The sequence below is a fragment of the Lasioglossum baleicum genome, chromosome 7 (genome assembly GCF_051020765.1).
Source record: "Lasioglossum baleicum chromosome 7, iyLasBale1, whole genome shotgun sequence".
NCBI classification, from domain to species: Eukaryota; Metazoa; Arthropoda; class Insecta; order Hymenoptera; family Halictidae; genus Lasioglossum; species Lasioglossum baleicum.
The window spans coordinates 16,266,739-16,289,707 of record NC_134935.1 but is presented as its reverse complement, the minus strand read 5'-3'; the positions used below and the strand labels follow the sequence as shown (position 1 = coordinate 16,289,707).

The following is a 22,969-nucleotide window of genomic DNA, read 5'->3' as shown; positions in this document are numbered from 1 at the left end:
AACAACGTGAAATCGCTCTCTTTCCCCGACCCCGTCCTCGTCGTCCTCGGCTCTCCGACACTCTTCCCGACCGTTTCGACCATTTCTGACCGTTTTGTGTTTCGGCAACCTGAGAAGAACGCGTCCTCGAGCGCACCGATTGCCGATCGCGAGAAGACCACGCGATAAACGTCGACCTTCGCACGTTTCCCTCTTCGCGATGCCGCGCGATCGAGACGCGTGACTTTGATCGAAAAATAACAACGAGCCGCGTTTGTCGGGAGGATCGATACCATCCTTCGATCCTCTTGGAACGTTCTCTCTCTCTCTCTCTCTCTCCCTCTCTCTCCGGACGTTCCTGAGAGCACGCCCGTACCCGAGGAGTCGAAGCAATTTCGAGTTTCTCGCGGCAGCTGACCGTAAATTTGGAGCCGCGGGACGAGAGAGGCCGAGTCGGAACGCGAGAAGGACGGGAGGAGGAGAAGAAGAGGGACGAGACGCGACCGCGTTTTTATAAACGGTTCTTAAATTTTCGCAGTTACCGTAATATCTTTATAACAACGATTTCGGGGCTTTTTGCGGGCACGTATGCGAGCGCGGACCCGATGATGGTCGGCGAAAGGGCCGTAACAGTCGAGGGAACGGGGTACGGAGAGAGAGAGAGAGAGAAAGAGAGGAGCAGGCTAGGGCAGGGGGTGTGAGTGAAAGGGAGAAAGAGAGCAAGAGAGGATGGAGGGGACGGGAAAAAGGGCCGGAGGGGCATCTATCTATCAGCGGCGGCGTGAAGTGGGCGGGAGCATGCGCCGTATTGCCCCGTACGGCCGCTCTCTCATTAACTCCGGACGCCGCCAGAGCCGCATCCGTGCATCCGAACACGACTGCCGTAACCGCCAAAGCCGCGCGTTCCCTTCCGTTCCGTTCCGCTCCATTCCTCTTAACCGACCGAATCGAACCGTTTTCTTCGATCTTGCACACCCTCTTATCGCGACCGATGCGTTCCGGCGCGGACCCGAGCGGACTTGACCTTTGCCGGTCTTTCGATGTCCCGCGAGCCGCCTCTTCTTCGCGCGCGTGCTGGGAAAATCGCTTTCCTCGGTGAAGTTTTCGGACAGGACTCCCGGAGACGTCGAGAACTCGAAAGAGAGCTCTCGATGGTCGGCCGCTGGCCGACGGAATGACGGGGCAAGATATTTCGTGATCTCGGTTAGGCAGGTGCTGATTTGAGGAGGGTCGTGGTGGACGGGGACCAGTGATTTCGGAACGATCGTCTTTCCTCCAAACTGCCGTGTCATTAAAGTGGTCGATCGACGCGACCATACCGCGTCGCGTCGATCCGTTAAGAGTCGAGTTTAGCCTGGACAAACAACGGGCCCACGACCTTCCCACCCCGTCGGAGCGTCATCGATCGTGTTCTCCGGTGATTTCGTCGATACGAAGAATAGGAAAGCTTGTCGAGAGACTCGTCTTGCTCGTCTCGCTCGTTCGGTCTGACGTTTCACGAAAAACGTTGAAAAGCCTGTCACGCCCACCGGTTCTCGGAAACGCGTTAAAACTCGCGGCGAACGCATTAGTCGAGGAAAGGACTCTGCGGTTCGAGCGAGCTCTCGACACGCCTCCGATTTGCACGTGATTACCGGCGAACCGCTCCTTCTCTTCTTCTTCTTCTTCTTCGTCTCCTCTCTTCTCTTTGCCTCGTCCCAGCTATCCTATCCGTCTCAGCGAACTGAAACACGGCCGTCCGGTATAGCCGGCGGACGGTCGTCGAACGTTTCGACTTTCCTACGAAATCTGGGCCGCGCGACACGTTTGTCCGAATTCCCCGAGCGAAACCGGTAGAGTTACAGCGGCGGTGCTAAAATCTTTTAATTATCGCTCCATTACGGCCGAATCAATTCTGCAATCGCATCGATTGCACGATCCCCGAGGCAGCAGGTGTTTTGCCGCAGACGGCGCACACGATCGTGTCTCGGAAGGACGAGACCAGAGACGAGAGAAGAGAAGGCGCGCGATGTCGCTTTCGCGAAAGACGACTTTATTGGGCAATCGTGATAGATTCTCCGCGCCGAGGTGCTCCGCATCGCCGCGCGCCGGCCGCATTTGCATGAAACCTTGAGTCGCGATCCGGAGATCGTCGAGATCGGCCGTGTAAACGATTATAGTGGGCGTATTCGCACCCAAGAGCGTGGTCGCCACTGTTCGGCCGCGTTAATTGAAGAGAAACGAGCGGATAACCGTTTCGACGGGACTCTTCGCGATCGTTGCTCCTGCGGTCGATCCCCGACGAGACCCGCGCGACGGGATCGGTCCCGCGAGGCCAATCGAAATCGATCCGGCCGGAACGGTCGATTATCGCGCGACGCCGCGCTAGCCGGCCATCTGCCAGGATTAATGAAAACGTTGCTAATTGGGGCGTTAGTTTGTCGCCGTTAACGGCCGTGCCATCGGCGCTTTGCTCGGCATCGCGGACGCGAGCAAACGAACACGAACACGGCCAAGTGCACGCACCAGGGAAAAAGAATACTTCTCTGTCACGCGTGTACCGCCCTGCTCGTAAACGCAAACGCAAACTGAAACGCGAAGGCGCGGCTCGGCTCGGTGCGACGACTAGCGAGCGACCGAGCAGGTGCATCGTCATTCATGTAGATAGATGATCGCGGATAACTCGGGGAATCGGCCGACTGTGCGCGCACGCTTACGCCCGGGATCAAACGCGCGCGCCTCTCCTTCAACATTTAGCGTTGTATAAATTTCCACTTTTAACGAGATCTAAGAGATCGCGCGATAATTCGGCCGGCGCTATGATTAAGGTGCCGACGTTATAATGGCGCGTAATGATCGCTTCGTCCGCTCCGGCTAGCCTCCCGTCTCCTCGCGCCGTCTCTCTCTCTCGCGATCAACCCGCGAGAGAAACAAATTGACCGATTCGTCGACCAGCTACATACATCTGTTGGCATCGCATTCGCTGCTTTCTTGCTACCTACCGATCAAAGTCCGTCAGCCTCGACGAGTCCCGGAATCCCTTGGCGAACGGGTTGCTGTCGATCTTCAGTTTCGTTATCTGCAACACCGTCGTAATCCGTCGATTAGGGGAAGCCCAGTGTACGGTTTGAACGAGTTCGAAGGGAACGTTAACCGGGCATCAATATTTACGGTATTTTATTTGTTCGTTTACGTTTTCGATAGATTTCTATTTCGGAAGCAGTGCCGCCAGATCGGGGAAATCGTGGAGAATACATTTTACCACCTCGCTGATTTCCATACTAAGGGAACGTGCACAGTGGACCCGTTTTCCTGCGATTTGACCGATGTTCGACGCATCTTTCTCTTTTTTCAAGCGTGCGAAAAAGAGACACAACGTCGGACGTCGGCCGAAACGGGTCCACTGTGCGCGTTCCCTAATACGTGACCAGTCTACAGTCTTACAAGGAAAGGACCCCAAGTGTCCGACTTTGATTTTGATAATCTTTTGTGAAACGATGGTATATGGATCCCTAATGATGTGTGCAAAATATTAGGTATAGTTACTCAATAGTTTTAAAGATATGAACAATTAAAGTTTAAATTTATCATGGTATCATGGTACATCAACTAGGCATGAAACTTTAATTGTTTATATCTTTGAAACTATTGAGTAAGTACAGCTAATATTTTGCAGGCATCATTAGGGATCCATATACCATCGTCTCACAAAAAATTATCAAAATCGAAGTCGGGACACTTGGATTTCTTCCCTTGTTAGTGTGGAATGTTGTAGTATGCTCATGGTGCTGGAATGGGAGAAGGAGGAGAGGAAAAAAATCGACCAGTTTCGGTCGATTCTGGCAGCACTGTTGGCTCTAGGTGAAGGATTCCGGAGCAGAGTCACCAGATTAAGACCTGTCTCCCCCCTCTACCTTCCCCTACGTCAACGTGTCACAATATCACGTGACTGGTCCGGTACTGTCAGAGAGAGGGAAACTTTTTCCCCTCGTCTGGCGACTCTGTTTCGGAGCTAGTCCGATCCGACAGAATTTTCGGTTGATCGGCAACGTTCAGCCTAACTCGTGAACAGGAAATATCCGGTTGCAACAACGTGGAGGCTTTGAAGAAACAAGATGAATTCGACGGTGAGAAAGAGATGTTTCTGGTCGTGGTGCTCACCAGCTGATTCTGGTAGGCCGTCACCGCGGTGAAGATCGCCTCGGGGAATATGAAGGTTTTGTGCTCCTCCTTCTGCAGATCGGTGATGTGCAGATTGTTGTCGTCCGTCTGCCGGCAGCGGACCAAGTGTATCCTCGGCTGGTATCGGTGCATCGAGTTCAACACGATCTGAGAAAGAGAACGAAACGGGAAGAAACCGTGAAACCAGATATATGTCGATTCGTGATTTATAAAGTCTTAATTAGAGTCTCGGGGGAAATAGGCGGAAGCGTCGTATAAATCCTGTTCGAGTTCCGAACGTTAACAGGCGACGACGGGTAATAAGTCTTGCTCCGTTCGCGGGGAAAAGAGCGATCATCAGTCTCGCTCGCTTCAGCTTGTTCTCGCTCGCTCTCGAGCGGGCTGAGCACCGCGCATCGTTATCGTCGCTTATCTAATAATCGACGAGGAAATCGAAACGATATCGCGATTTGCATTGGACGACCGCATCGGGGGACCCCGTTGCGATTCAACCTCGTTTCGCAATTGTTTCCGTCTATTTTGCGATCGCAACAGGTACTCGGGACTAATTCGACGATATACAATGCGCACGAATTTCGGTGGATCAACCAAACGGGACAAATTCGACGATAGGTAGGGTAAAGTGCCCGTATACAGGGTGACAAGAAATAACGGTGTTAATCATTTCTTATTATAATTCTGTCAAATTGACGAATTTCGAAAAACCAAATGATAACAACCATAACATGGACCTTTAGTATTCATATATTTAAGAAGTTTCGAAAATTTCGAAACACGTTTGAGCCTCTGAATCGGCTCAAAGGGTGGCCACTTCGAAACTTCTTAAATGTATGAATACTAAAGATCTATGTTATGGTTGTTATCATCTGGTTTTTAAAAATTCGTCGATTTGACGGAATTATAATAAGAAATGTTTAACTCCGTTATTTCTTGTCATTCTGTATAAACCACTTTTTGTTGATGTCATTTTTTGATTATCGTAGAATGCTCTTTTCGACCAAAGAATTGCCAGTTGTAGTCGCATTTCCTCCCTATAAGATTCTAGGACCGAGTTTATTTATATGTTAATACAGCTTGGGAAAAATATTCTTTTTGCGGTGTGTCATTTGCAGGTTCCATCGAAAGGGGTTCTTCATATGGTACACTTTGAGTTCCTAATATGTGACACGAAATCGAACGCGAAAGCTCGGTCTTCGATTTCCTGTCCGAAAGAATACGACGCGACAAGTTTCCCCGTGTAGATCTCGGCCATGCTCGAGTAACACGTAAACCTCGAACTTAAAGACCTAACGTTTCTCGACGCGACTGCAACAGCAACAGCAACTTTCGTGACGTTCTAGCTCGCTGATTTTTCATACGTGGAACTTCGTTGACCGCGCGTCATCTTTTCCTAGATCTCGGCTAATCGATAGTTTCGCGGTCTTCCACGGAAATCTAGAGTTTTACCGTGAGCCACGAACCCGTGATTCCATCGACGATCGATTATATCGTTGGCTGGACGGTCGGGCCGGGAAACGCGAGGCACGAGTAGAGGCGACAAGAACGTCGGTGACGCGCGAAACTCGTCCTAGTTAGAAACGGAACACGAATCGTGAGAGGACGGGACCGAGTTTCGAGTCTCGAGCGGATCCGACGGCGGCGCTTTGCTACATAGGCTATCGGTGATACACCGAGGAACAAAATTGAGCCGTTTATTTTGGAAGTGGCCTAAGTTCATTTAAGTTTGAAATGAGATATTTAAGAGTTTGCGTTTCAATTAATGATACGAATGTATTACACTCCTTAAGTGTATATCTAAGAGAGTTAAATTTTAATTCCCATTAAATCAATAGCAGTTATTAAGTGGATAATATGTGTATTCTTATCAAGAATGGACTTAAGCCACTTTCAAAATTAGCAACTAGATTTGTCATAAAATTTGAAGCAGCCCAAGTCCATTCGATATAATTTAAAATGCTTCAAATTGAAAAACAGTGTATTCAATTAGTTATATTTCATTACAAAACTTGAAAAACACCATTTATGCAATTCAGCGATCTTCGAAGTATATAAATTACATAAGAATTTACTCCTCATTTGCATTTTGTGTATGCGGGAGGGATTTGAAGAAGTCATGATAGTAAGTCGATCGTATCCTTGTATTTCGCTGTTGTAATTTGTCTTGTATTTTTATAAAGTGGTGTCAATACAATATTAGCGAATTTTCTTGGTCTACCCCGATGTGTTAATAAATTCAGTATTTTAAACTCTGCATTCTTATCCATTGCATTCTCATCCAAAAAACGCATCCAGCATATTTTTAACCAATTTATCATTCCTCCGTTAGAATTCTTTACCCTTTTAAAAATTGCATCCAAAAATCTTGTTGATACGAAATCCTCTTGTTTCATCTCATTTAAAATAAAGTTATTAATTTTCCGGCACTTCTTGATAACATTATAACAATCTTGAGGTACCACCTTAACATCGAACAACTGACAAATGTGGACTTAGGCCACTTTCAAAATGAAAATTTGTATCATACTATTAACCAGCTAATTTCCTTGTTACAAAATCTTTGCGATTTTAAATATATTAGTTACAATTCGCTTCAGAATGAAAAAGATAACGTAAAAATGTGAATATTAAAATTGCTAATGCGATTTTTCTCGAAAATGGACTCAGTCCACTTTCAACATAAACGGCTCAATTAAAGAATCGCTAAAAATTCTCCGCGTTCGACTCGTTGCAATCTCGTGAAAAGAAATCGCAAGCTGAAGCCGCCGCTTTCACCGTCCCGAGTTCATCTTTTTCCGGGAAAGTTTACAAAATCGAGCGTCTCCGCAAAGTTTGAACAAACTACAAAATTCTCGTGGAAGATCGAGATCTCTTTCGGAATTCGTTCGATTCAATGAGATGCCGTGAAGCTCCCTTACAGCTGTGTCGCCAGATGAGGGAAGGGAGAACGAATCGAGGGGAACAAGTTACCCTCTCTCCGCCAGTTACCAGGGTCACGTGACGCGGAAGTTAGAGTGGGGACACAAATCTTGCCCGAGGACCTTCTTGCATCTCACCACAGCAGTATTTCATTGGAGTTTTATCTAATTTTCTAAATTAACTTTGTTCTTCGCGAGTTGCTCATTACCGATCTCGATCGGTCGAAAGCTAGACCGTATCTCGCACCTAATTGGCGAGCGGAGAGAATTAGGCTCGTTGGTCGCGCAAGATTTGTCGCGTGTCGCAGCAATCGTCGAAGGTGTTTCATTAGGTTTCGTTTTATCGGTCACGGTTCCATCGAAACGGGAGCGTTATCGGTCTGTTAGCGTTGTTATTAAGGTCGAGGATCGTTGGGAAAGTTACGGCGCCGCGTGCATCCTTGGGAAAGCGTTATTAAATGCGATTTTTATTAGCGACAAGATTATCGCTGAAAATATATCTCCGATATCTGCGGCCGGGATCGCGCGTTAACACGCTGCCAGACATCCAACGACACGAATATACTACCGTGTGCCGCTCCGGCTTCACGAAAAAAAAAAGGTACGCCGCGAACACGACCTGTCCGAATATCGCGTGAAGCGAAACACGCGTCGTTATCGCGTCGTTCGATAATTAACTAAACGTCTCAATTTTTTGTCGAGCGCCGCCCGGACACGAATCGGCAACGTATACATATAACGTTTAACGAACCGCATCCCGAGCGAAGACGACCGTGTTCGAGTCGCCTCTCCATTCCGAGTTTCCTCCTTTCGCGAAATTGTTGACCTTGCCGAGTCGATCGATAAATTCCACGTGCTGCCAAAAAATTTCATAATTCGCCGCTCGAGTCGTCCTTTCACCGGTCGCGATTCCCGGCGCTGATAAAAACCGCAGACTCGAATTTTCCTCGATGTCTCGAGATCCTCTCTCGTCGCCGATGTCCCCGATCGCCGTTGCTTTCTTAATTATTAGGCTGGCTCGAAAGCGTACAGCTTTATTTCCCATCGACACGCTTTCCTTTCCCATTACATACCATTGTTTCCGATTATCGCGCGCGCGTATTCGTCTCCAGTTTCGAACTTGAAGCTGCGTCCACACTGCAACTTTCTGTCGCGTCTTCTCCTCGGTAAAAGAAGGAGAAGGCACGTTGCTTCGGTGTGGACGCAGCTTGACGTTGAAGAAATTTCACTTTCGATAAGTTTTCTCTGTCTCCTTCTTTGTAACTCCAAAACAAAGGATTTCACGCAGCCGAAAACAGTGCACGAGGCTGTAATACGTGGTATGCAGTACCTCGGGACATTTCTGTGCGGTTCTAGCGGATGAAAAGCGGGTGAGATGATGACAATGGTAATAACGCTGCGGAACGCCAGCATAGGCGATCGACGGGCGCGGGCTCCGAAACCTAACCCAGACCTTGAATCGCTTCGTGTCAAGGAACGCGGTTAATTTCGAGCGAGAGACAGAGAGGGAGAGAAAAGAGGACAGGAGACTTCGCGGGAAGCCACGCAGTTAACGCGCGTCGTAATCGATGAAGCGGACACCGGACACCGGGCCACCTCGACACCTTGAATCGAAATTATACATACCCTCGACCGGTTAATCGACCGGTCTGGTCGCGACGCGTGGAAACTCCGGGGCTACGGAGGCGATCGTGGTCGTGGGACGCGAAAGGAAACGTTGGTTTCCTCTCGCGGGACGACAATAATTGGCGACGCGAGAATCTCGGGCTAACGGTTTCGGTAAATACTCGTGCAACCGAGCTCGGCGAGGCAGCGTGCAAACGGAAGGAGGAGGAGACCCTGTCGCGTCGCGGCGTCGCGTATTAATTTCACGGCGTAATCTCTCGTTAGAAAAATAAATTACGACCGCGGTGCGAGCGGATTAAGTAACAAAACGTTCCACGGTTCTGGGCTCCCGGGGACGCGGACAGGGACGGGTCTCTCCCGATCGTCTCCGTCGTCGTCTCCGCTCGAAGCATGCTCTCCTACGGTTCCTCCGCGCTCTCCTCGCGCCACGCGGAAACGAGAAAAACGACCATAAATCGCGCATGTAATACCGCTATCAGCGTGTATTACATAGACGCGGCGCGTCGTTTGATGAATCGTTGGATGCAAATTACGTTCGTCCGACGATGAGACCGAGATCGAGCGAGTTCGGCACGAGAACAGGCTGTACGCGCGGCCGAACCGCTATTTACCGCGATAATTTCGATTTACGGGAACGTCGTGAACGCATACGCGGCCGCGGGAACGCACGCGAGGCCCCCGACACACACACACACACACACACACACCGTCTAAGTACGCGTTACGCACACGCTAATGCTAACGCGGCAGCCTCGCCGATTGTCACGACACGAACAATAAAAACCGACCGGGTCGAACCTTTACGTTTCTATCATGTCGGATGGAAACAAACCAGAAACCGCGAGACAGCTCTACTCCTATTTTTCTTCTTTTTTTTTTCTCTCGTTTTCTTTAATGGCAGCGTTACGTCGCATCTGGTGTGCTACGTTATTACCGACGATATCGTATGATATAAATTTTATGGTAGAGGTTGGCGTCCTTTGCACAACGTTCGAACCTGGAATCTTCCGCGCTCGTGCGTTAAGTGGACGATCGTGATCTCGCCCCGCCGCAGATCGTGGATTATTGTATTATTGTACGTAGAATGTCCGGTCTACAATCTCCTCGCGACGACCTCCTCTGTCCTGCTGCCGCCGTCCACAGCGCCACCTACCGAGGCGTCGGGCTCAAGTAGAATCGGGACTAGCTCGGGTCTTATTTACGATTCAGGCGATCAGTGTCGCTCTGAAGAAATATTTTTCATCTCGGGGACGAGCCTACGGTGAAACCTACGGTGCGATCGACGGTGGATCCCAAGCACGATTAGACTGTGGATCTTTATGCAACGATAAACATTTTATTCGTCCGTTACGGGACGCTGGAACCGCGCGGAAATTTCTTTCTTTCTTTCAACAATTGTCTGTGTGAGGTACGCATTTCTTTAAGAGTTCATGTGAAGCATTCTTTGTTGTTTTAAATTGTTGAACAACAGTATCTTAGACTCTTTTTTTTTTAGAATATCGCCAATGAGATTTAGTACAACATAATGTACATTGCGGGCTATAGTGAATAACGAGAACGTTAATAACATTGTGACAAGAGAAAAAAATCCTGTCGAAACAAAAAAAAATATATGTTGATTCAATAAGATGTACTATTGAATAGTGCCAATATCATATGAACTTATTTTAATATTTAATACTATTGAATTTCAATAGCAAAACTCATTTCCGCCAATCATATAAGCGAATAGCTTATGTTTTCAAAAAAATAAGATATGGCCTCAAACCAATTCCAGTATAAATCAATACATTTCTCGAATTTTTTTAACAACATATCTGATTAAAGGAAACAGAGAAATATTACGAATAATAATGTCCGGTATTGAATCGAATAATATTTTCAATCATTTCATGATAGACAATTCAAATACATCACGATTTTCTTCTAAATTTCATACCTATTGAAAAGAATACATTGATATTCATCGAAGTAAAAAAATTACAATAACACGCGTGTTATTGAAGTAACTACTTTTTTTTCTCAGTGCAGGCTATTCTCCCATAAGCATTCCGATCGTGCGCGATAGACTGCTGTCCACGCGATGGCTCTTTTAGGGCGAATCGAGATATATATTTCCAGTCTCCCGTTCGACGGCAAACTTTACAGGCCGACGCGGTTTGTCCGGGTTTGTCGACGACGGTATTGTTTCCTCGATTGCGCAATCGCTCGTAAATTATCCGTTCACGTAGCACGATAGACGGTAGCGCGGGGACAGGTCTTGAATGGTGGAAACCATGTTCTCGGGCGCGAGTGCGCGACCTTCGGTCCCGGGATTGTTCGGGCGGAGAGAGAGAGAGAGAGAGAGAGAGAGAGAGCGCAGAAGAAAAAGAAACAGGAGCCTCGAATTTAATTCGAGTCCGGATAACGAGTACGCGGTCCCGGGGTCTCTCGGGTCCCAGTGCGTGGACCGGACCGTAGGTTTCCGAGCGGGCAACTTTATGCCCGTACGATTATAGGTGTCTGGGATCCCGGGGTGCTGCCCCTATCCGTTTTCTCTGCACCGTTGGACGGTGGGACACCCCACTGCAACCTGTCAGAACTCCAATTTGCTCTACTCTGTTCGGCTCGTCGGTGTGGATTCGCCATCGGACGCACACACCGGAGTAAAACCGAGCGGAGGCTCGCGATTCGACCACGTAAGCCAACCGAGAAACGACATTCTTCCGTTGCTTTTTATTCGGCGTAGTTTTAAACGATTCGGCCGAACGGCTCTCGCGATGTACACCCTCCTCCCGACGACGAGTCCCACGATAAGAAAACGCGCGCGGGAATGCTCGCGTAATACGCGCGCGAAAGGGAGAGGACAGCAGGGACCGCATAAATTTGTCGTTGAATTTATCAAGCTCGCTCGGCCGCAGGAAGCCGGGACGCGAAATTTAATACCGGTGTGTAGTCGCGGGATCGTGAGAGTCTCCCCGCGCGATTCCGCCTTCCCGATCGCCTCGACCCGATCTCGGCCGAAATTACCGAACCGAGGCAGCAGCAGCAGCGCGGCAGCCTCGCGCGTGACGCGAGCTTCGAGACGCGAACGACATCGATGCGAGAGATTAAAAGTGATTTATGAAGTGTCCGTCAATTTTTTCCCGGTGCACGCGCGTCCCCGGCCCTATCTTTCGCGAGTCACGAAGCCCGGCCTTTGCCCATCCCGGTTTGCGATGGCGGAAGAAGAAGCCTAGATCAGACGAGCGCGCAATAGTTTCTTAACGCTCTCGATCCTAAAGCGATAAAGAAACGACATCGATAACGGTCGAGAGAGCTTAGCGTTTCATCGTATCGATTCGTACCAGTCGACGCCTTCCAGCCGACGACTACGCCGCGATTTCGAATCGATGGAGCGCAATCTGCCCGCGGGATGGATCATAAATCCTTTTTAATCTCAATATTATGGGCGAATAAAGCCGCTGGCATCTCGAATGCCACGAGCGCGCCGCGTTAAGAAATTATTAATATCCTTCGATTTCTGCTTTTCCCGGTGCTCGCGCGCGCGTTCCCTCATATTATTCCACAGACCCCGTCGTCCACCGGTCTTTTTTCCTCTCCTTCTCTCTCTCCCGTGGCGTGTATCGCTCGCTCGCTCGCTCTGTCCGCGATGAGTCAGTCACGGTAGACTGTCCATAGAACCGATTACGGCTGCGTTCCACGAACGAAAAGAAATCGTTCTTCTTCGGTGTATTTTCAACGGAAATGTCAGAAGCACATTGAATCGCCCCGGAGACGGAAGAATTTTATTATAAACGCGTCTCTCTCCTAGTTCTTTGTTTAGACGATCCACGATCCCCGATCGACGATGACGATGCCGGACGTTGATCCTCTCGATCGACCGGGAAACAAGAAGAACGAGAAACAGCGGAGGAGAGGCGAGAAACAGAAAAAAGGAAAGGGGAAAAGAATATCCCGTCGACTTCGCGTTGTGTCGCGCGGGTCGTACCTAAAAACGTTTTTCGCTTGGCGTTTCCAGCCGCGATAATTTATATTTCACCCCGAAGTGAAAAGTCTCGGCCGATCCGAGATTCCAGACACGCGTGTATAGAGAAAGAGAGAAAGAGAGCGGCCCCCGAGTAACTTTACTCCCCGCGGGTGTCGCGAGAGAGGACTCGACGTCGTCGTCGACGTCGACGTTACACGCGCGGCTCGCCTCGACCCGGCTCTCGGCCCGACTCACCTTGTCCACGGTGTGTCGTGGTCGCAGGTGGACGCCTGCTTTTGGACCACCGTGTAGTAGCCAACACGCAGGCGGGGGTCTTATAATATCGCGTCATACGAAACGATGAAATAGTGGCCGTAGCGAAGGAATGTTCCCTACCACTTGAGTCGTCGAGTTGAGTTGACTGGCGTTGCGTGGCTCTCCCGGCTCTCCCGACACTCTCCCTGCTCTCTCCCTGCTCTCACCCTGCGCTCCCGGCTCGGCTCGGCTCCGCTCGGCACGACTGCTTTTAACCGGTGTGTCTGTTCCTCGACACTCGGCTGCCTAGCTTTTTCTCCGTCTCTTTCTCTCTTTCTCCTTCATTCTTTACTCTCCGCGCGGGTTCCTCCTGGCCTCATATGCCCCGGCCCCTCGCGCGCTTCCTCTCGAGCGCGCGTTCCCCGCGATACACGCGCGTTCTGCCACGGAGCCATTTCTCGACGAATCGCATAAAATCTCTCGCACAGACAACCATTTTTTTCTGCACGCAGCTGTACACACCGATACCCGCAGGAATTTTCGCGAGACTGTTCAAACTTCAGGCACCAGTCCCGTTCTTGCGCTTTGAAACCGATGCGAAAGTATTATACCGGAGCATCCCCGTTTTAGCTAGTTTCAAAATGGCTGCAACCTACAACTACACCGACCGATACCCGCAGGAATTTTCGCGAGACTGTTTAAACTTCAGACACCAGTCTCGTTCTTGCGCTTTGAAACCGATGCGAAAGTATTGTGTATACCGGAGCATCCCCGTTCTAGCTAGTTTCAAAATGGCTGCAACCTACAACTACACCGCGACCGATACCCGCAGGAATTTTCGCGAGATTGTTCAAACTTCAGGCACGAGTCCCGTTCTTGCGCTTTGAAACCGGTGCGAAAGTATTATACCGGAGGATCCCCGTTCTAGTTAGTTTCAAAATGGCTGATACCCTCGCGGACGCTTCGAGCTAAACGATTAAAGTACAGTGAACTCCGCGACTAATTCGTACCTAGTTAAAACAAACTCGGAATCAGTACGAATCAGATATAAATTATAATTGCCTGTTGAGTTTATTGTATTACGCGTTTGTAAGATATACCTTGTCCAACTCGACGAGCCAGTATCAGCGCGCGTCCTCGACTATGTTTACGTTCACCGCCTCGTCTCGTTGGGCAAGATACGCGGCGAATTAAGGTACTTGGCAGCAATCTGGAAGACATTTTTCTGGTCCAGTCATTGTCGCTGCGTGTTGCAAGTCCTCGAGTCCCGGGGCCCGTGTGTAAAACGATGGAGATTGGGTCGCGATAGAACCGGCGCGGCGAGGCAGGTCTTTACCGTCGGAATCGTAAGTCTGAATCGGCGCGAGAATCTCGCGGTAACGAGCGTCTAATTACGCTGGTTCGAACCGCGGTTGTTCGTTCCGAACGCGTGACCGCATAACGCGCGGATACGAGTGCGAATGCAGTTGCGATTGCGATTACGAATCCGAGGCGAACGGAACGCTGAGCGAAACAGTTTGCGAGAAGAGCAAGATGGAGAGAGAGAGAGAGAGAGAGAGAGAGAGCGCGAGAAGAGAAGTGGGAGCGAGCGAGAGCAAGAGGAACAGGCTGTGTGGAGAGAGATTCAAAAGGTGCTCAACGGGCCAAGCGTGGGCTACTCGTGATCATCATGACAAAAGCTCCGGGCAAACATCCATTCAATTTATTAGCTTATAGGCACGCCGTCGTGCCTACTATACACACCACCTACGACACCACTACCAACCGCCTATAATGCTCGTAACATTATGGCCAGTCCGCGAGTGGATGGTTCGCGCGACCCTTGTCTCGCCTCTCTCTTCTCTCCTTGCTCCCCCTGCTCTTCCTCTTTCTCTCGCCTCTTTCCGGATACACTCTTTTCGCCGTAGAGTTACACTTTTTATGGTGTTAAGTTGCTCCGGCCACGAGATATTTCACCGGGCCGAGAAAGAAACTGACTCGGCTCTGTTCCCGTCCGCTGCGCCTTTTCCTCCCGCGAACACTGAAAACGCCATCTTCTTCGTTTTGTTCCCGAGGTTCTTGTAACCCTGGACCGCGCGTCGGCTTGGCCAACGTGTTCGGTTGTTCGAGTCGAGTTCGGCGTATCGATCCCGACACGCTCGTGTCCACGGATCCACGCGAGACCGTAATTAAGCAATACGGAGCCGCGGCGGGAGTACATAGAAGAACGCTACTCTCGCGAGGAAGGTTTAACACGCGCGCGGAAAGATTGGTTTGTCATCGATCGGCCGACACGACGATGGAATATTACGTTTCACGGGCTGGCAGCTTCGACGCCCACGATTAACGAGCGGTGTTGATGATAACCACGCCTACGTGTCCCTCGGTAACGCCAGGTATCCGTTTTACGAGGCCATTCTCGATGCGCGCGAACGTCCGAAATCTCGTCAACGACGTCGTACCCGATGCCTCGCAGCAGAGAGAGAGGAGCGGAGGCGAAGCAGAGCGTGGCGGAGCGAAACTGCCGCGATTCCGCCGCGTGAAAAACGACACTGTAATCCGTGAGCATCGTCGACGTCGTTGACACCGGTCGTTCGTTAAACGGTCCGCCTTATTTCGCGCGAAACTTACGCAAATCACCGGGGCCGATCGACGTGAAACCGCGCGAACGTGCGAATTTACCGATAAACAACGCTTACGGCGCGCGCTGTCACTAAGCGGCCGTTCGATCGTCCGGCCCCGAACAACGGACAACGGTCGCGACCGTGGATTTTTCGTAGAGACCGAACCGCTCAGATCCAACATTGAACGCGCGGCGCTGGTCGCTTTAAAACTGTCTAGGGAATGCTCGCGAGAGTACGCGTCTACGGCGAAAGATTTCTCTTACCTGTCCGTGTTTGTCCATGTCGTTGTTGGTCAGCTTAACCTTCTCGAACGAGACCACCTGCTTTCGAAGCTGATCCCCGGTGAACGGCGAGTCCGGGTGCACGTAGAGACGGGCCGGTGCCGGAGGATCCGCTTTGCCCGCAACCAACCAACAGCTCCTGTGATACGCGTATCGGTACCGCTTGTTGTCCACCGGCACGATGTCCATCAACACCGCGTACTTCCCTTCCGACTTTAATCCGCTGAACGACACCCGGCAGGTGGGGAACATTCGTCTGGAAAACACCCGACGAATTTTATTTCAAATCGCTCCGTTCGTGATGGCTGCTCTCTTCGACACTTTCATCCTGTTCAAAGACTCTTTGGGATCGAATAGGAATAATTCGATTGCCGTCAGTCGATAAACACACGAAATTCGGAAAGGTGCTTCAGTTATTGATCCCTTGACGTTTCTTCGATCTTATCAATTCCTTCTTCCTTTAAAGACTGACGGCAATCGAATTATTCCTATTCGACCCGAAGAGTCTTTGAACACATCCCTTAGTCGGGAATGTATAACGCGTGTATGCCACTTGCTGATAAACTCGAGTAGAAAGTTTTAAAACAACAAGTTATGTTTCATTCAGAACGTCACGTTTTAACTTTGCACTTTGCACTCGAATGGCGAGTCTGAGGCGCCATTAATAATTGCCATACCATTATTCAAAACAGTTTCAACATTCTTAAATTTGTCTATATTCTATAAATTATAAAAAGCTCGACTGTTATATATATGAAAACAGGTTCAATTTGATGTGCACAATGTAAAAAAGATTACAGAGAACAAAAATGATCTGGGTTGAAACAAACATCTTGATTTTGGAGTTCGAATTGCTTCGAGTGTAAAGGGTCAACCCTTTGAACTCGGAGCTGTTTTAACTCGAAAATTAAACATTTCTTCCGGCCTGGAATATTTCCATTCCCAATGATTTTTTAAATTTGGTGGATACGAAATTTTGATATAATACCTCATGCAATATTTAGATGTTTAATAAATTGATTAGTAGACTGCGGATCTTTATGAAAAATAAAAAATATTTGCATTGACTGCAGGACACAGGAGCCAAATAAAAATTGCAATCTTCTTTTAATTCTCCTATCAAGCTGAAATTAATACACTGATGTCCTGAAATGTTGTTAATTCGTCCAGTGCTTTAAATTGTACGTGTCCATTTTCGTCATAAATCCATAAAATCCGCAGTCTATTGATTAGATACCAACATATCTAATAATGTAAACAATATTTTAAATAATGGTACAGCAATTTTTAATGGCGTCTCAGAGGCACCAGTCGAGTACTAAGGGTTAAAGAAACGCAAGAGTTATTTGAAAGTATATGGAAATAGAGTATATTGAGGAATTTCCACCCTGAGGAACGTGCGTGGGTTAACACCTTCAGTGCCGTATCTCTCAGAAATGGGAGACGAGAATATTTGCCAAACTTGCTCACTAATTTTCGCGTTGTTGCATTCAGTATAACAAATATTGTAATTTCACACGTCTTAACTTTTCAATGTTCGTTTCGTTCCATAAATTACTTCGATTGTACGGAATTTCTGAGACTCTGCGTCCCCCTGCCTTACAATATCGCGTCTGACTCGTGATGAAGATTCTGCACAGATTTCTTTCAATCATTTCTTTCAAACCGGAATAAAATTCTATTTTGGTTTCGTTAATTGTGCAGCAGCTGGAGAACATATAGGCATACAATTTATATCAATTTTCTCCTTTCTTCCCCCAAAATCTTCTAATCTCTGAAACCGTAAAATAAACCGCAGGGCAAGGGGCTAAACAATACATCGAACCGATCGTTGAAACCATAGTCGGCGCTCTCGCCGCGGGGAATCTCAACAAAGGACGGCGAGTCGCTTATCGCGATGATCGAAAGGACGGAAGTTGCTCGCGAGTCGTTCGTCAGACATGGAAAATTCACCGTACAACCTTATAACCTCGAAGACCGAGAAACGAGAAGAAGTATGGGGGCGCGAAAACTTGCGGAGCGCGGTTAGCCAACGGGACTGGAGCCGAGTCTAGAAGAGAGGAGTCGAAGAAAGCGGGGGCCCGGTTTCTGGAACCGTGGCGAGAGAGTCGGTCCCGAATTCTCGAGTTCTCGAGTTCGACGTGAAGGCTCGTCCAACTGCATGGTAGTCGGTTTGATTGAAAGGAGCGCCCGCAGGCCTTTCAAGCTTCGTTACGAGCGGGCGAGTCACCCTTGAACCTCGTTATATGCAGTCAAGTTTTCAACACCTCGAGCGTCGAGGCGCACGCGCCGGCAGATGCGCGTCCTCGTTGACGCGGATGCGCCCGAGCACAGCGAACACTTTCATACGGCTTCGGGGACGCTTCTCTTACTCTCTTTCTCTCCCACGGAAATCAATCGGGAAGGACGGCGAGAGAAGATCGGCTGACATTTCCAACGAGCGCTCACCGTCCCGAAAGATCCGACAGATCCTAGAGAGCCGAGGATGAGTCGATTGCAAGAATGCCCGGGCCCGTGCAACCCAAAGAACAGAGCCTGTCGAAGAGCGTGCGCGCAGCACTTCGCGGCGCTGCTCGAGGAGCTTCCTCCGTGTATCCGCGCGAGATTGTGCGCCGATGACATCAACCTCCTCCGGAGACCTCCGACCTATCGCGACGTGTCTACCAGCTCGAAAGAACTTGAGAAGAAAGGGAGGAAGGTCGTCGAAGAGCCAACGACGAAGAAAATTCCGCCGTCCGCAAAGCAAGGCGCGGTGTCGGCCGTTTCGTCGCACGTTACGACGGAGATCTCGTCGGAGAGCTCGTCGGACTCCTCCGCGAACGAACAACCGGCGGTAGGAACAACGTGTCAGACCTCCGCAGAAGAGGAAGGGAAAGTCACCGTTCGCGGGCTTGAAGCGGAAACGCAAACACCCGGATCGGAAAGCTACGCGATCGCCGAGAGACTCGATCTGATTCGTGCTCGCGCCGCGAACATTTCTGACACGTGCAAGCAGACGATGTCGCGGCTGGCGCGTATGCTCGGTATCGCGTTAGCGGGCTGCTCCTGTCGCGCAGTAAACATGCTGATCTACACGGGCGTGTTCCTCTTCCTGGCGAAATTCGCTCGGAACACCTCCTTCTACGAGCTCTTTCTGTCCAGTCAGATCTGCGGCGTCATCGTGGTCGTCTGCTGGAAGATCTCCGGGAGAGTACCGATTTGATCACCGTTCGCCGAACAGTCTCAAAGTCCCCGCCGATCACCGATTTAACGACGATCGCGTGGAACGCAACAAATTGCGAGCGCTCATTGAAAGACGGCCCGAGATCGTTTCGAGACCATCGAAACCGCAAACGCCGCGATCGTTGCCGAGTCCGGGCGACCGCAAGCGTCCAGTCACGGACGAACGAGCCCCCTCGACCGCTCCTCTTTCAGCATCGAGGAACATCGCGGAACACCGGGGAACGCCGATCATCTCGATCGGACGCGAGAGCGGATCTAGTTAGACGCCGTTCAAAGAAGAAGCTGTCGAGATCCGAAGCACCCGCAACGTCCGCCGGAAACGCTGCGCCGCCCGCCACATCCCTACCTCTCCCACACACGCACGCGCTCTCGTGTTCGTAGCGACAGAGCGACGCGATATATCATCGAGAAAATTAGCCGTCTCGGAGGGTGGTCTCCCCTGTATCCGAGATAAGTGGAAATACATTGAAAAGACTATTAAGCATCGATAGTAAGTCAATCGAGCGTTCCCCACCCCCCATTCCTAACTCCTCGCCCCATTCCGCGTTACGCTTCGAGCCCCTGCGTGGATCGCAATCCCCAACGACGCGACCCCGTTTATCTTTACACGAAATCACGACCGACGCGACGCGCGACGAGTCAATTTGTCTCGAGTCGAATCGCACCGCTGTTTTTTTTTTTTTTATTTCGCGCGATTTTACGCGATCCGCCCGATAAAACCCGCCCGCGAATCAAGCGAAATTTAAATCATAGGGAAACGAAGCGCGACGCGATTAAACGAAACGATTCGACGATTCGACGAACGATCGTTCGCCCGTATCGAGAATCACGAGAAAAAATCGCGCTCCTGCTCGGCCGCCGCGTTTCTCTTTCTCTCGTTGCGGCGCGGTTCCCGGTCAAATTAGGCAGAAACAAACAGGCTAGGCCCTCCATGGGCCGTGGCTAACGAGCCCGTAATCGCAGGAACACCTCGACCCCAAACCAACCCCGAATAGACGAGCACCAACACACCAAGCGTATGTATTGCCGCATCTGTTTCGCCGATGCCACCCCAACGGTCTCGCATTCCGCCCCGTGCAATCCCTGTGTACCAGCTAATTCGTTCGATCGGCTGACCTTAAATTACGCGGAAGCTGTTCGTCGCGCGTCGCCTGTCGCGTATCGTATTTCGTGTGTCTCGCAGGAACATCCGAGAAACATCGCAGTAGAAATTTTTACCAATTTCGAGGTCAGGCTACTTCGAAATTCACGTTGATCTCTCCTTAGCGGAACATAAATAACTAGACAGAGAATTTTATGCGTCTAGCTAGGACAAAAATCAGTACACCAAATGTAAAATCGTGAAAACGTTTGAAGAATTTGAAAATTGTTTTGTTTTTAATTCGATGAAATGATTAACAACAGAAGTGTCTACATGTAGCTCCTGTAACTTGTAATTGATACGGACAATACTTGTAAATTGACTGGGAATCTATATGCAAAATAATAAAACCATACATTTTCTGTTGTCTGTTCGTTTTTACTATACTTGCATAAATTCCGCAGTGTACTTGTAAAACGATTTCATTTTTCAAATCATTTATGTGTTATGTCTTACAGTAACTATATTTTTGTTGTTTGAAACCGTTTAGACAGAAGATCAAAATTGTACCTACACTACCGCTCATAAGTGTTTAAATACTGCTCTTTCATGATAACTTTTTTAATATTGGACCATGCGATTTGAACTCTTTTTGGGAAGCTAGAGCAATTAGTTTACTACAGGATGTGAAAAGATATTTTTTCAAAAATTGTAATAGATCGGAATTGTAGAAAAAATATACTAAAAGTTGCATTTTCAACTTTTTATGTGTTCCTATTTAGACTAATTTGGGCTAATTTAAAAAGTACGTTTTGTAGATCTGTGCCAATTAAACATATTCTGAAAATCTCGTCGAAATCGATCGACGTTGCAATACAACGAGCTACAGATGTTTAAAGATGGTGAAAGCTGCAATTTTTCACGATTTTCGGCCTGTAACTGCAATAAATCTAAGGATTCTTACATCTTTTAATGCCTGTCGTTTTCCCCCGCATCAACCGATTTCGATGAAACTTTCATAGTGCATATAATTGACACAGATCTACAAAATGTGTACTTTTTAAATTTTCATTATAGGCCCACATAAAAAAGTTGTAGAATGAAACTTATAGTATTTTTTCTACAATTCCGAGCAATTGCAATCTTTGAAAAAATTTCTTTTCACATTCTGTAGTGAACTAATTGCTCTAGCTTCCCAGAAAAGTTTCCCGAAAAAGTTCAAATCGTATAGTCCAATATTAAAAAAGTTATCATGAAAGAGGAGTGCCTAAACACTTATAAGCGGTACATACCAATTTTCCAATGGCTAGATATCGATTACAACAATATCGAAATTTATTTTGGTTCAAGGGAAATTAATTGTATGTTTAGTAGATTCTAAAGGTGTGCGAGAACCCGAAAATTTCGAGTCGGGTCGAGACGACAATTTTTTTCGAGATCGAGACGAGTTCTCGAAAATTTTGAGACCTTGGAGAATCTCGAACATTTTCGAAAATCTTGACATAATCGAGAATCCCGTAATTTCCGAGAAGCCGACTCCTCGTCCCGACCATCGAGATCTTTACATTTTCGTGTCCTCGCACAGCCCTAACTAGATCCTATTCGACTTCTTCATCGCGAGAGACATCGACGAAGGTCGCGTCGGTACGTTCTCCCGGCGGACTATCTAGAATCTAGGTAAAGACGTAGCGGATGACAGTGTGCAGTTTGTTCGGAGAACGGATAATTTACGAGCGATTTAAGGTCCTCGAGTAGTCGCGTGAATCAGCCTGCGCGCGGTTTAGGGTCGAACGAGTGTGTCGGAGAAGCCATCAAGCCCTGGGGTAGGATGGTTCGTGGCGAGAGAGAGGAAGCGAGAGGCGAAAGGGAGAGGGAGGGAGAGGGGGAAGCACGGCGGAAGGGCTCGCACAAATGGATTACGGAAGCAGTGGATATTATAGCGATCCGAACACGGCCATCCGAGTTACTTAAATGTTTGCCGAGCTAACGACTTCGCAGCGGCGCAGCAGGTGCTGTCGCCGTTATAATTATTATGCCGCGCGAGCGCGCGGCTCTTTCCTGCCGGTACGTAGTGGGTAGATTTTCGAGGATTCGCTCGCAAGGTTCGCTCGCTCGAACGAACCCGGCTAATCGTCCGAGGGCTGACCGACGGGTACCGACGAGATCGACGATCCCCTGGAATTTTCAACGCGACGGCGCACTTGTCTCCTCCTCCTGTTTGCTCGAACCGTCGATATGCACGTTGCGAGCCGTACACGCATCGTAGTTACCCGCTCGGGTTTTCGTTCTGGCCGAGGAGACCAAGTAACAGGGATAAATAGACGTTTACAGGCCTCTCTCTCTCTCTCTCTCTCTTTCATTCTCTTCGCTCCGGGTTTCTCTTTATCTGTGTTCCCAGTGTTGTCTGTATTTTCACTGCGACGTGCACGGTTGTTCGGTTCTCGGCGCGTCGTGTTTCGCGATCCGTGCACGTCCTCGCGTAACGTGCACGTTCACCCCGCGAAGCCACGTGTGAGTGTGTAACGTAGGTTGCTGGCACCTTGATGAAGGGTTCGCGTGACGAGTACCCTCTATCCGCCGGTATCCTGTCTCTCCCTCTTCGCTGACCCGCTCTCTCGTCCACACCTCCCTATATTCCGCGCGCTCGCGCTCACAGTCTTCGCCTTCGCCACCTTCTCCCACCCCTCTCTTACTCTCTCTCTCTTTTTCTCTCTGTCACCTACTTAAACTTCGAAAAACACACGAACGGCTGTCGGCTCGGTAAACTCGAGAGTACGAGTGCGCGATTTTGCTCGACTTTCCGACATTTTAAGGTGCGAATGCACTAGCTAAATAATAACTCGCGACGTTTCTCGCGAGAGCACCTTGCACAAGCGTACGGTACTGCCTTTGCAAAT

At 49.2% G+C, this 22,969-nt stretch overlaps 1 protein-coding gene across 1 annotated transcript in view; it reads right to left on the bottom strand.

Annotated features, from left to right (window-relative positions):
• The window catches only part of LOC143210967 (uncharacterized), a 48,077-nt gene that overhangs the window by 10,018 nt on the left and 15,090 nt on the right, over window positions 1-22,969 (bottom strand). The window contains exons 3-5 of the mRNA XM_076428332.1: window positions 15,752-16,025; window positions 4,120-4,287; window positions 2,961-3,037 (exon numbers count right to left, since the gene is read on the bottom strand). Coding sequence (XP_076284447.1) covers window positions 2,961-3,037; window positions 4,120-4,287; window positions 15,752-16,025 — 519 coding nt within the window. The remainder of the gene's footprint in view (window positions 1-2,960; window positions 3,038-4,119; window positions 4,288-15,751; window positions 16,026-22,969) is intronic.